Source organism: Cebidichthys violaceus, unplaced genomic scaffold (genome assembly GCF_023349555.1).
Source record: "Cebidichthys violaceus isolate CVI_PGR_0920_01 unplaced genomic scaffold, fCebVio1.0.p SCAF_4, whole genome shotgun sequence".
NCBI classification, from domain to species: Eukaryota; Metazoa; Chordata; class Actinopteri; order Perciformes; family Stichaeidae; genus Cebidichthys; species Cebidichthys violaceus.
In genome coordinates, this window is record NW_027176594.1 from 18,898,527 (window position 1) to 18,911,954 (window position 13,428).

At 40.4% G+C, this 13,428-nt stretch overlaps 1 protein-coding gene across 1 annotated transcript in view; it reads right to left on the minus strand.

Annotated features, from left to right (window-relative positions):
• The window catches only part of rbm20 (RNA binding motif protein 20), a 43,753-nt gene extending 34,208 nt beyond the window's left edge, over positions 1-9,545 (minus strand). Inside the window, exon 1 of the mRNA XM_068727212.1 lies at positions 9,064-9,545. Coding sequence (XP_068583313.1) covers positions 9,064-9,185 — 122 coding nt within the window. The 5' untranslated portion in view covers positions 9,186-9,545. The remainder of the gene's footprint in view (positions 1-9,063) is intronic.
• Between the last annotated feature and the right edge of the window lie 3,883 nt (positions 9,546-13,428).

Sequence of the window (13,428 nt, forward strand, 5' to 3'; positions counted from 1 at the left end):
GCGGCAGAGGAACTGTAAATTTGACGTCCTGTGTTCTGGCCCCTGTCACCGTGTGGACAAAAGCAACATGCCTTTGGGGTGAGCACACGTGCTACAATCTCCCCTGGCCTCAGCTGTTGGTGGAGCCTCACTGAGCAGAGCGGCTGCGTTCGACTTAAAACGGGGGGGCGTGTTAATGCGTCACTTAGAAAACCCATACTCTCTGACTGTTAAACCATGGAGGGCAACTGCTTTCAATACATTCTCCAAAGGCCTTTACCGTAGCGTTATATACTTCTACATAACAAGGGAGCTGAGAGTAAAGACGTCATAAAAACATCTTAATTCTAGTTTATTTGGTCACTTTTCATAGTAAAGGAGCAAATGATTTTGGTTTCTAAATGTTTTGTTGGCTAAAGCATACATTATACTTTTGCGTTTTTGTAGATACGAGGGTTGGTGGGGGTCAAAAGGCGTGAAATGTTGTCATCTGCACATGCCCACATGCCCACATGCCCCGTTTGGACCGGATTTGTGAGCACACTAACTGTACCGACAAGCTCGCCAACTGTTGAGCATATCTTTGCATGCAGAAAACTTCACTCTGCTTCGAAAAATGATTAGCTCTGCAGCCTGGCGAGACAAAATATCTTCATTCTTTAACACTGTTCCCCTCAGCTCAGCAAGGTCCTCTTTGTGTTTTGGTGTATAACATAGAAAATAAAGTCAATTTTGTGCACTCAGCTTAGACAGCTAAGAAGCTACCGAAATATTTTCTTTTTCTCCTAAAGAGGTGAAATGTTTTTACTGTGAAGCAGCTCCGGAAAGTGGCAAAAATGTCAGTATGGACTTTTTCCACACTGTCTGAAGTGTCAAAAGAAAGCGAGTCTGTATGTGCCAACCAAAGCAGCAGCACCATTTAATCCTTCCTCTTCTCTCCCTTTTACTATCTTTTGAACAAATACCAAAAGCATCTGATTGACAACAAGTAGCAGAGCCCTCCTACTTATGTTAGCCTTGTCAGACGAAAATAGTGCAGCGGTGGCAGTACTGACAGGTGCTTAAAACAGCGTCTGACTCATTTATGATGACTCATAGAACCTAACGTGGGAATTAATCATTCTGAATTCAAGCAAAGTGCCCACGTACCACGGCCTACCTACACCACCTAGAACCTACAGTACCTGATCAACACAATGGTGAAAAACTCAAGTGGAGATTTTTGAGGGAGCATATTTTCCTTCTTCTACATAGTTGACCAACTCTATCCTTTCACTAACAGATCTTTCCTGCATTGGGGTAAGGATACAATATTTACATATTTTTTTTAAAATGATCCCGCCTTGCAAAGAAACATGAAATAAAAGAAGCAAGACGAGGAGGTTCCTGCTGAAGAATGCTATGAATAATCAATCGGAGAACTTCATGTACAAACCATGGACTCGGTTCTGATTTCAGGTCCACAACCATATTCATATATTCATTCAAGAAAGTATATGTCAGGAATATACAGAGTTACATTCTGACTTTGTCACAGCTGTCATCTGTTGTCCCAGGAGCAGCACAGCAGAGCTCTTTGCTTGACACAACAGGAAGGAACGGTCAAAAAAACACATGGAGGAAAGCCGAGACCTTGCTGTAACCACGTATTTCTGCCTTTTGACAGATGTCATACCCAAACCACGAAGTCAAAAATGGAAATGTAACACAGTATAATATGAACTATTATCAAATTCGATTGTCAAAAAAATAAATTACATTAAAATATTTTCTTGAAGGCATGGCTCCCGTCAACCACTTCCTGTTTCTGGTTATTGTTCCGGTTTTAACGAAGAGTTGAAAATCCGACGTATCGACGATACAACGGCCACATGGGCAACACTAGTCAGTTACTGTCTGTCACTCACCCTCAATGACTTCTGCTTTCCGTTAATCAAACGCGACATTGTGAATGCTGCATGAGGAACATCTATGACATATGGATTTGTGCAAAATTATAGTCTGCCATTTCTAAGATCTTGTCTTTTGCTTCTGACCCTCTTGCTATTAGAGTCCAAGGGCCGTGCATCATGATGATTAACGCACAACAAAAATACGACATCATCTAATGATGGCTGAAGGACCACAGTGATGTCATATTCCCTTTCATCTCCCCCCAAAAGTCAGCCACTTGAAAATGATATACAAGGATGACGAGGTAGTGTAAAACGTACTGAATGTTCTTATCACATAGAAAAACATGCACACGCAAAACCCATAAATACGCAAAAACAAACAAACGTCTTTGCTGCCCGCGCTGAATATTTACCATGTGGGAGTGCACTTCATTAGTTTCATATGAACAACCCTTTAAATTTAGATGTGCTTACACCGAGACCTTTAAACTCTGCCAGCTAAGCATCAACGACTGGGGAAGGTAGTGACGAGGAGCTGATCCCCGAGGACTTGATTGATTGTGTCCAGTAGATTCAGCTCAGGTCAACTCCTGCTTGGTTTTGGAGGGAGCAGAAGAACATGTGCTTACAGTTTATTTACCATGTGAAGATGACACACCTGCACGGACATGTGATTTCAGTGCAATCAAGTAAAACTCACTATGGAAAGATATCGAAGCTATTGGCTTTTGGAGCCCTGTACTTACACAACTGTAACAATCTAAATACGGTAACTGTGTCTCTTTATAAACTATGCTATTCTTTATCGGTTTTGTGGTAGACATTACAAACATGACATCGAAGCTGTATCACTATCGTACAAGCTGACATTTTTACAGCTGAGTCACGTTACAGTTTCGTTTCTGGCGCCCCCAGAACAAAACACTAAAACTGTGAGGGTTTCAGGATTAACTGGTTTATCCCACTCAAGCCTGGTCAAGGTATGTGTAAATCTCATTGGTAAATATATCCAGATGGAAATATTTGACAACACTCTCTCCTCGTTGCTATCTTTTAATGTTGATACAGTGAATGAAGACATTTAAGCCTCTTTAACTCTGTCCGCTGCCATTGTTCCAGACAGTTAGTCCTGCTAAGTCTACCAACTCAACGCCTGTAAACCCTTCTCCACTAAGACATAACAATACGCTGCAGGAGGAGGCAAAGATCGACAGTGCTGGTGGATATTTGTTGACGTTTAACAATGAAATCTTACATCACAAGGTTGCACAATTTCTGTTATAGCAAAAAGTAAAAATATTGAATTAAAACAAAACGAATACAACAAAGCAACCAAAACCAATCAACCAATCCAGTGTTTCCTAATAATTTTGTCCATTGCATTCAAAATGCTACTTAAGTAAAATTACAAAAGTATTAGCATTAAAATATACTTAAAGTACCAAAAGCAAAAGTAGACTAACTATGCAGAATGGCCCATTTCAAATATTATATTTATGGTAGGCCTATATCAATGGATTTTTTAATTATGATTTATTAATTCGTTGGTAAAAGTGGAGCTAGTTTTCACAACTTTATATACGTAATAATTAGGCTATATGCTACTCAATATTACATCATAGTTTATTAGTTGATTTGTATTTTGTATTAAGAATCTGTTTCTCCAAAGTATTCTAGTAACTAATATTGACATATAAATGTAGTTATGTATGAGATGTTGTGGAGCAGAAGCATAAAGTTACATAAAATAGAAATACTCAAGTAAAGTATATTTACCTCAAAATTGTACATAAGTACAGTACTTGAGTAAATGTAATTAGTTACATTCTACTCTTAAACAATAGCACAAAAAGTAATTGTAGGTCTAGCCCCTTATTTTCTCTCAAAGTGCACCAGATTGATGACTTTAATTTTAAAATGTACAACAATAAAATGTCCAAAAAGCATCGTCCTCGGACCCCACTAGAGGGTCCGAGATCCATCCAACGTAGTCTCACAAAACCCTGTGGGAGACACTGACAGCTCCTTTATAGCTACAGTAACCAAGACACCAACCTTCTCTTATATTCTCTCCCTCTATTGGAGGGGTGTCTCCACAAACCCTGAGTATAATGGTGTCTTTTTTAGGACAATGTACAGCCTGTGTGCTAAAATGGTTTAAGTCTATGCATTGAATAGTTTGGAATCGTGGTACGGAACGATTCATAATCAGAAGTGCCACACCTCATAAATGCGTGCTAGAGAGCTGTATCTTAAGTTTCTGTTGTTCTGTTCTTATGTCACTTTGAATTGTACACAGAACGTTTATTAAAGAACCTGCCACTAGCAGCTCATTTCCACAAAGTAGATCATTTCACTCTAAGCTGGAGGGAATGGGACATTCTTCTTCTCACAGCACAACGTTGTGATTTCGGCTGATATCATGGGTGTGTGTTTTTTTTTTTTTTTTTTTTTACATAACAATCTGATGCTGACTTACTGATGTAATTACAAGATGCCCCTAGACTTGACTTGTGTCACCACCAAAGAAGATGCCAGCAGGGCCCTGGTAACTACGAGGCCTCCGAGGCCCCCGCCTGGTGCCATGCAACTGTCAGCCATTTAACATCAAGATTAGCCACAGTTGCTGCCACGTGTCAACACAGTAATGAACACATGCTTAAGGTGGTGGTGGTGGTGGGGGGGGGGGGGGGGGGAGGAGAGGAGGCTGATGGTAGCAAGACAGGAAGCAACACAATAAATATTAATCTTTTAAAGCAAAAGGAGAAAAAAAGTCTTCTCACCTACAAGTAAGACCAGGGGATAACTGATCTCCTCCTTCTGTAGCTAAAGGTACTGAGAAGAACTGCTGCTGCTGAGGAGATACCATCTAGTCTCTGTGAGGATTTCATGTTAATTTCACAAACATCCTTCTAATTTCAAAATCATTTTGTAGGAGGCAACAGACAAGTTGTTTCTACATTGCTTTTCTTGTCGTACGACCCCCTACAGCCTGTGTGGGTAAACCATCAACGTCTGTGTCCCTCTCTGAAACAACACAATAAAATACTGATTGCATTTCTTTGTTCAAACAAATTCCACGGGATTTCAAAAGGAGACCCACAATGTCACCGAGCTGTAAAGCCAGCTCCCTAATCAATGGCCGCAGCTAAGTCCAGACAAGTGATTTGGGCAGAGCCATATGAGGCGCGGGGAAAGCCCACCAGATTAGCTCTTGTTAATGACCTTCGGTGGGATAGGACTTTAAATCTCACTTCTCCAGACAGGTTAAGTTAGCTCTGGAGACTTGTCCTCATGTTTTGAAATATTTAACCCCGTACCCAGTGAGACAAACAGAGATAGATGTTCGGGTGGATAGATTGTAGATCAGTTACAAAAAAAAACACACTCCTGCTCGAGGCAGCAGGGAATCCTCTTTCATGATAAAGAGGTGCAAGATTCAACTAACTAATTATTATTAGCTTAAGAATGTTTAAAATAGAATAGCTTGTTTCCATTAAATCAGTGGCAATGCCGCCACAATATTCGTTTTCAGTCAGCATGGTAGAATATATTAAATTGGGTAAAAATAAATAAATCCAGGGGGTCGGGTGAAGAATTATAAAAACAAATGTTGTTTTTGTTATATGACCGTTACTCAATCATTACTTATCTGTTCTAATGCTGTTATAATCAGCATAGGACAAGTTAGGAATTAAATAATAATAATAGCAGTTTTTATAATTAGCAACAAAACGAAAAGGCAAGACAACATCTAAAGGATTTGTTTTATAGTGCTATACAGAAAAAAGGTTTCCTTTACAATCGTAAGTGTCAGAAAGGCAATATAAGAACGTTTGGTGCCTTCGGGTTATTTCATTAAATGTAGCTGCGGCTTTTGCTGGCTCCACAGTGCAAGAGAAACCAAAAAAAAACTCAACCCCATAAACACAAAGCGTGAAAGCTCTATAAAGCAGAACAAATTATATAAAAAACCACAACTCAGTGGGATTTACCTTTCCTGTGGCATTTTCACACGTCAGTGTGCTGATGAAGATCTGCAGGGACTGTGGTACGAGGTGCAATTTGCTTAGACAACTTTTCCTTCTGTAACATGCTGCCAGAGTGATATAGAGCCAGCAGGTGGGAAAGAGCGGTAAGATGAGGAAAGTGAAAAAGGGAAAAAGAGGGAAGGGATGACCGCTCACGTGAAAATAATGACACGATAGATGTTAACCGTGCTTAACTAATCTCTTTTTTTTAAACTACAAATCTGTCGAAGTACAGTCCATCAGACAGAAAAACTACAACTCCAGCCATTTCTCTCAGTCCCATCATTATTCATCATGTCATTTGTCTCCGAGTAGTTTCAAGATCTTGCTTGCCTGGGTCCACCATACAGAGCTTCATTATAAGGCCGGTGGATTGACCCTTTTTCTAGTTTTATCCATATGATTTTCATAACTTATGTTATCTGCTTTGTCTTACTGACTGCTTAGGAAACACCCTATAATGTGTTAGTAGTCCTAATCCAACAAATTATTGTCCTCATGTTCTGCTTTCTACAATGGATTTTTTTTTATGTATTATTATATTAATTGTATATAAATTATATACGTACAGAAAAGACTGCAACTGACACCTTGGATTTAATATTTGACGCCCATTTCAGACAAAGACCACGCAGGACAGGACAGGTTTTTGTATCATTTAAGATCAGAACCGAAGTACTTAAGACCACAATGTTATCATGTGACATTATTACTGCAGAGACCCCGACAGGTGCTGAGACGGCAACCAATTACATGAAGACTCGGAGTCAAACGGAACAAAATAACAAGGTCCTTGTTATTCAAGGACAAAAGAAAACTGTAAGAATGAGAGAAAAAGAAAGCGGCACGTTATTGGACTCTTTTATGCTCCTCTGGACATATTTGATTAGACTCATTATATTGGTTTTGTTATATCTGAATTTGACTTACTATACTGTTTGACTCTGTATTTCTATTATAGTTACACTTCATGTTCATTTTGTTCAGTTGTTTTTTGGATCGTTATTTTGTCATTGCCTTTTTCTACATGCAGCACCATTTGCACCCCTGATTGTCCAAGGTGGGGAATCTTTCATTGAGTAGTCTAGACCACTGCTTCTCCCTAAACATACAAAACTATTATTTTCATATTCATAAGGCTTCTTTAGTGAGTTTTGCTTAGAAAGCTTAAGCTGGGCCAGGTACCATTTTTACTCTTACATAGGCCAAACAATATTAGGCTTTATAAATAAACTCAACTTGATTAGAAAATGGAAAAAACAAACATGTTTAGGCTTAGTATATTATTACAGTAGGATCATTACATTTTGTGCGTTCTTGCATGAAGCTGCATTCAGAAACTAATTATTTTTGGCATTTTTCGATCTGCAATTCTAATAGCCTCAACATGTAACCTGGTTCACATGGTTTTGAGCGGTTGCGTATTTAAAGACCTTCAAACTCAAATATTTTGCAGTAGAAATCTTATTGGCTAACATAAAAACTCTGCTGGATATCAGGTGTGGCAGTACATCCTTAATTAGTTGATGATCTAAAATAAGCAGCGGACTGAAAATCCATGTACGGACTGCTGAACCCTACTTTGTCGCTAACAACTAATTAAATGTTGCCCCAAAAACACATACTTACTCAATATTCCACATTTGCTCTTATCCATTATCACTCGTGCGTCTATGACACACGTTCGCCCAATAAAGTCAGCTTCCAGTAGATGAAGGAGCCTCCAGTAGAAAACATACAACACAGTGAGGCTGATTGAATTTCAGATTTCAGACAGTGTATTCCTATACTGTCTGAAATCTGATAGTCAATCTTTAAGGCCAATAACAAGCTTGTCCCCATCACTGTTTGCTTCTTCCTTGTTTTTATGAATTAGTATTGATATCTAGCATTCAGTCCTCACTTAATACACAATGCTGCAAAGCACATTTCGGTTGGATTGGGTTTAGCGGTGAGATATGTAAACCGTCTTGTAACCTCAACCAGTGCTGAGATGCAGCTATGCAGCGGAGCAGACAGACTGAATGTAAGGCTTTGACATGCTTTCCTGGCAAGAAGCCCTTCAATTACTTCACCAGCTGCCTTTTTGTTTTAGAGACTTTGCGTTGAAATTTCCCACTTCCAAATGAACACATTTTTTTTAAGAAAAGTAGCCAGATATAGAAACGGTACGGTATGTTCAAATTAATTTTGTGGTTCTACGAATGCAATACATAGAACCATGAAAAAAAAAAACATATTTTAACTCATCGTTTCTATTTTTCGAACAGGAAAAGATTTGTATTGATAACCACATTCACCTAAAAAAAGGTTTAACTAAGCTATAGCGATTCAATTATGTACATTACTATTTTGAGAAAATACAATTTGTTCCCCTGCGGGGAAAGATGCCGATTTTAAGATTGATAACATAGCAGCAAGTAGTTCAGTTAATAATATGAAATAATCAAATATCAAACCTTTTTAAATCCTATTAAGATAAGGGTAAACAAATGTGTGCTTGTAACATGTTTGTATTCGTATAGCTTTAAATTAAAACAGTCATAGTAATTATATTTTATATCTGTATTTGATTTTAGTTATTAAAACTAATAAAGTGAAAAACACGAGTTGTATTACCCAGAATTTAAAGCCAATTTAAATTTTATTGGTTTTCATAAAAACAAGTCACAAATTTTAGGTCTTTAATAAGAGGAATAAAATGAACTAATTGTACAACGCTTGTTAGTTGCAAGGATGTATATAAATATTTGTGTATTATACAAATTACTGCAATAATTGTCTTTTCTTAAACGCAAACATCTGTATTTTGTCTACAACATGAAATTGATTAAATCTTAAATGAAATGAAATACTAGTTTATAGGAAATATCCAAATACTTAGTTTTGAGACTTACTGCAGATAACAGTTTTATTGACGTATAATTCAAACCAGATGCACTGTGGGAGATTTGGTGCGGGCCGACATTCCAGTACAATTCAACTTCCAGAAACACTTCCCACCACCACTGCTCCTTTTGAACGTTACAGTGTAATTATGAATGACATCACCCAAATCCCAGTGGAAGAAATTCATTTTTCATACAGCCATGTGAAGCACCAGGCATGTGCATTTACTACACCTTCAGACATGTGCGGTGGACATGACGTTCTCTTACCTCTGCAAGAGCTCACTTGTTGTCTCGGGGGGGTATCCGCCACTTTGTCCTTTTCCCAGCATTTTTGTTTGGCCTCTCTTGACACTCTCAGTGCTACTTGTCCGATCCCAAGCTTGCCGCATGGCAAAACAAACTCCCTAGCACCACCTGCAGCCTTAACACCCCGAACTTCCCCAAGCACACCCCCCTCGAAAATAACTACCGCAGTCCCAAGACAGCAATCCTGACGAGTCAACCCCTCTCTAGCGCGCTCTGATTCTCTCTCCCCTGACTGTATGGACAGATGACAGAAAGGCCGGCAGGAAGGAAAAGCGCTTCAGCGTGGGGCTCTCCCACTCAGCTACTCCTGATCGACGGCAGCAAAGGCAGCAAAGCGCTCTTTAGCCTCTTCTCTCCAGCCCTCTCTTTCCCTATAACCCCCACGCAACGTACACTTCCCGAGACGTCCCTCCGCTTCCCCTCTGTCTCTCAAGTGTCAAAAGATGGGGAAAACAGAGCCTCTTCAAAGGGAAACAGGAGGTTGACTGAGTGAAGTTTAAGAGGCAATAACAAAAGAGGTGGGCTCAGGGGACAACAGAAAGGGGGGTGAGTATAAAGGGACCAACTGGGAGTCCCTGCCTGGGACAGATCCACACGCCACAACAACAGGGACAAGAAAGTCCCTCCTGCCACAACTGATTATCACCTCCACGCTCCCACACAAACACACGACCACTAACACACACACACACCCTCACATAGTCTGGCCAATGAAGGGATGCACTGGGGTGCTGGGAATGCAATCAGTCACTCAGTAGGTGTCGGGATCAATTTAGCTGCTGAATCATCGGAGGGGTCTGGAACACCGTGTCAGATTATTCACATGTTGTTATGGTCTGGCAGTCTGAGGTTTCACATCTGTGAGCCAAACGGTTGGGCGTGTTCGGTAATAAATTACCTTTGGGGAAGAACAGTACTGAGTGAGCGCACGTCAGCGGTTCTTGAAGGATATACCACGCCTCAGAAAGAAGAGACAGGGTATAGCTGGGTGTGGCCAGACGGATTCTTTTATTATTTATTCACTTTGGTTGGATTGGAAATTGCCATTTGGCAAGGGGATTAATATCATGACTGGGCACAAAAGGATCAGTCTGAGAATGTGAGTTGTTATTTCCGGAAACCGGAACTAACTCAAGATTTATAGCAAATTGTGACTCTTTTTAAATGATAAATGAAAAAGATAAATAATAGCAAGGATAGATATATTCTTTGCTTTAACCTAAAATCAATGAATGTATTTTTACAAAGTGTTCCATCATAAACCCTGGAGTGGCCATAGTTTGTTTTTTTTTATAACTCAAGCATTCGTATTTTGTGATCACACATTTTAAATGATCCTTTATTCATGAATGAAAAAGGGAAAGAGAGAGGAAAATAAAAAGAGGTTCCAGGTAAGCTCTGAGATCAGAGTCTGAGCGAAACACGCGCACAGACTCAACTCATCAAACAGCTGGGTTACTGTCCACAGAGGGATATCTCTGATCAGCTTATATCTCCTCTGTCCCAGTGGTGCACAAGAACCTGAGTTATGAAACGGGGGGGGGGGATGCTTTTACTCCATCTCCACATTGTCTGCTTCAATAAACTTCTGTTTGAATTTCTTGCTGACAACCGCGGGGAAACTCTCGCTACGCTTTGTGCGTCTGCAAACACGTGCACATATTCATGTGACTACTCTACATAACAATCCCCCCCCCCCACCCCAACCCCACTTATTTTTGTCTCTGAGAGAATGCAGATACCACTGTAGCGTGAAGTTGTTTCTATAATGGTGCAAGTTTGAATTGCTCAATGTCGAGCATGGCGGTAATAATAGTGAATTATAACTAAACTGTTGGTCCAGAGAGTCTCCTGCAATCTTTCAAAACCCTCAAACTCCACATCCACGGAAGATATCGCTCCGCTAAGCCAAGCTTTAAAAATGATGTCAGTGACACCCATGTGAAAGAACTTCACAATCATGCGTCTGAGAGTGTGTGTGTGTGTGTGTGTGTGCCGTCTCTGTTACAAATGCCGTCTAGCTCCAACCATTATGGTATTTGTAGTCAAACTGAATATCAGTGAAGCCTTCTCAGTACACTAAACGTGTGCCGTCTAAACCACATCTCCCATAACTCATCGATGCTGCCTCACCAGCTAACATTAGCGCATTTGTGCGAATTGAGAACATGCTGAGAAGCGATCCGTCATATTCGGCGTAGCCAGCTGTGGTTGACGAGCCGAGTGATGAAAAGTCATTTTTTGATGATTGAGAGCGGCAGCGAGCGGCCTTGCAGAGAACTAACCAATGACAAAGTGTGGAAGTCTGTGTCACAACTTCTCACCATGCCTGGTCTGACCGACACAACGCTCAGCTACAAAACGATTTCACTCAAGCTACAAGTGCAAAAAGTGTCTCTGTTCATCATACATCGACAACGTGTTTTAATTTGTGGCCGTTTCTTTACTTATTGGTGCATATTTTGATGACAAAGTTTAAGACTTTTGATGCATTATATCGTTTTACATTTGAAATCATGAACTCTAAATTTTGTTAGAATTAGTATTTTGAAAAAGAAAATCTCATTTTAAGGAGATTCGTCAGTGCAGAACATTTGTGTATGAACAGAACTGTGAATGTGTGTGTGTGTGTGTGTGTGTGTGTGTGTGTGCGTGTGCTTAAGCTTACGCCGTGTGATCCGAGAGCAGTACAGTACATCTTGCATGCATGCAGTCATTATCAGTAAATTAAGAGGTATTTAGAGGGTCTGTAGTTTTACGGGGATAAAGGGAACAGCGAAATGGTTTCTCCCTTGCGCTAATCTTGTCGGATGAAAAATGTAATGACACCACAGCTTCCCCCCCGTATCAGTATCTCCATTATAATTTCGGACAGTAATTCAGTGAAACAAAGACAACCATAACAATTCATACCATTGGCCGAATGCCAAAGCGAGACTGTGCCCAGCAAGAGCGACTCCCTTTCTAGGCGATCGGTTTTCCAGAAAAACGCTCCCGCTGCAGCTGAGAATGCCGCTCTGGAGCTCAGCATTCCCATGAAGAGGGGGAATGTTTATTTTGCAGTGGGTTTAAAGCTGACATGTGTGAAGCCACTAAGCAGGCTTAGTCTGTTAATTAAAGCCATTCTAATATTCTACCTTTAGCCTCATTAGAGTGAGACCTCTATGTTGAGAACTGAGCAGGCTGTGACAAACCAAAGCTCACAGATTCGTTCACGAACACATGTGACACACACACACACACACACACACACACACACACACTGAAGGTCAAATGTGGTTATGGTCATTGCATGAGAAGAAGGTGTCCGTTTCAGAAGGCCTCTTTTACAGGCGCACCAGCTATCACAAATAACATGCCGTCATGTTTATCTGCTTTTGGGTCGAAGCGCTCTGAGAAAATTGTATCCAACTTAAAAAAAAGAAAGGAATCTCCGTCTGTCGAATTTACTTCACACTGGGCAGGTTTGGCGCGTCTGCAGCGGGCGCAGACATCGGCTCATTGGCTGTAGCTCACTTTACGGTGCAGGTAAATGTCGCACTACTACTAAAGAATACAGTTCAGTTGCATATTTTTTGAAGTGCTTTGGGGGGCTTTTTGTAAGGTATTTCAGGGTACATTGAGTTAAAAGTAAAGTTGAGTTCGTTTGGTAAGATGATACATTTCATATCTAAACACCATCACGTATGTAAAGCTATAGGGGCCCTTTTAGACGGGGTAACAGTAAAGTCTTTCTTCCCGGTGAACCAGAGTGTGTTTCTGACCGTGAGACTTTTGATTTACGGCGTATTTATGTCACGGCAGGTGTATTGCTCAAGACCCCAAGGGAAGCGCAGTGTTGAGCGTGAAGTTGTTTGCGTGGTTGGTCCCCGAGAAAGCTGCAAGCAGCAACACCACAGGCCAAGCATGCAAAACTCAAATTCACCATTAATCCCAAAGGCGTGCAGCTTTTTTTTTTTTTTTTTTTTTTTAAATGATTAAGCTGCTTGACTTGAAACATATGCTTCACTTCTCTGGTATCAGGAGAGGCGAATTGATCGATTTACAGATCTGCGCAACCCAAGCACGTGCATACGCCTGCAGACAGGAAGACAAAGACACAAACCCACAGTCAAACACTGTTTATTTTTGTTTGTCATTTGCAGTATAGACATCGGTGTCCACGTGGCAAAACCCAGACTAGAGAGAAGTTACGACCAGCTATCAGCATTTGGCCAAGGATCCAGAGAACATATGACCTCATAAAACCAGCTTTAAAAAAAAAAAAAAAAAGGAATGAGGCACCAGCAATCACTGACAACAGCCTGTAAATTCCTTCGACAACAG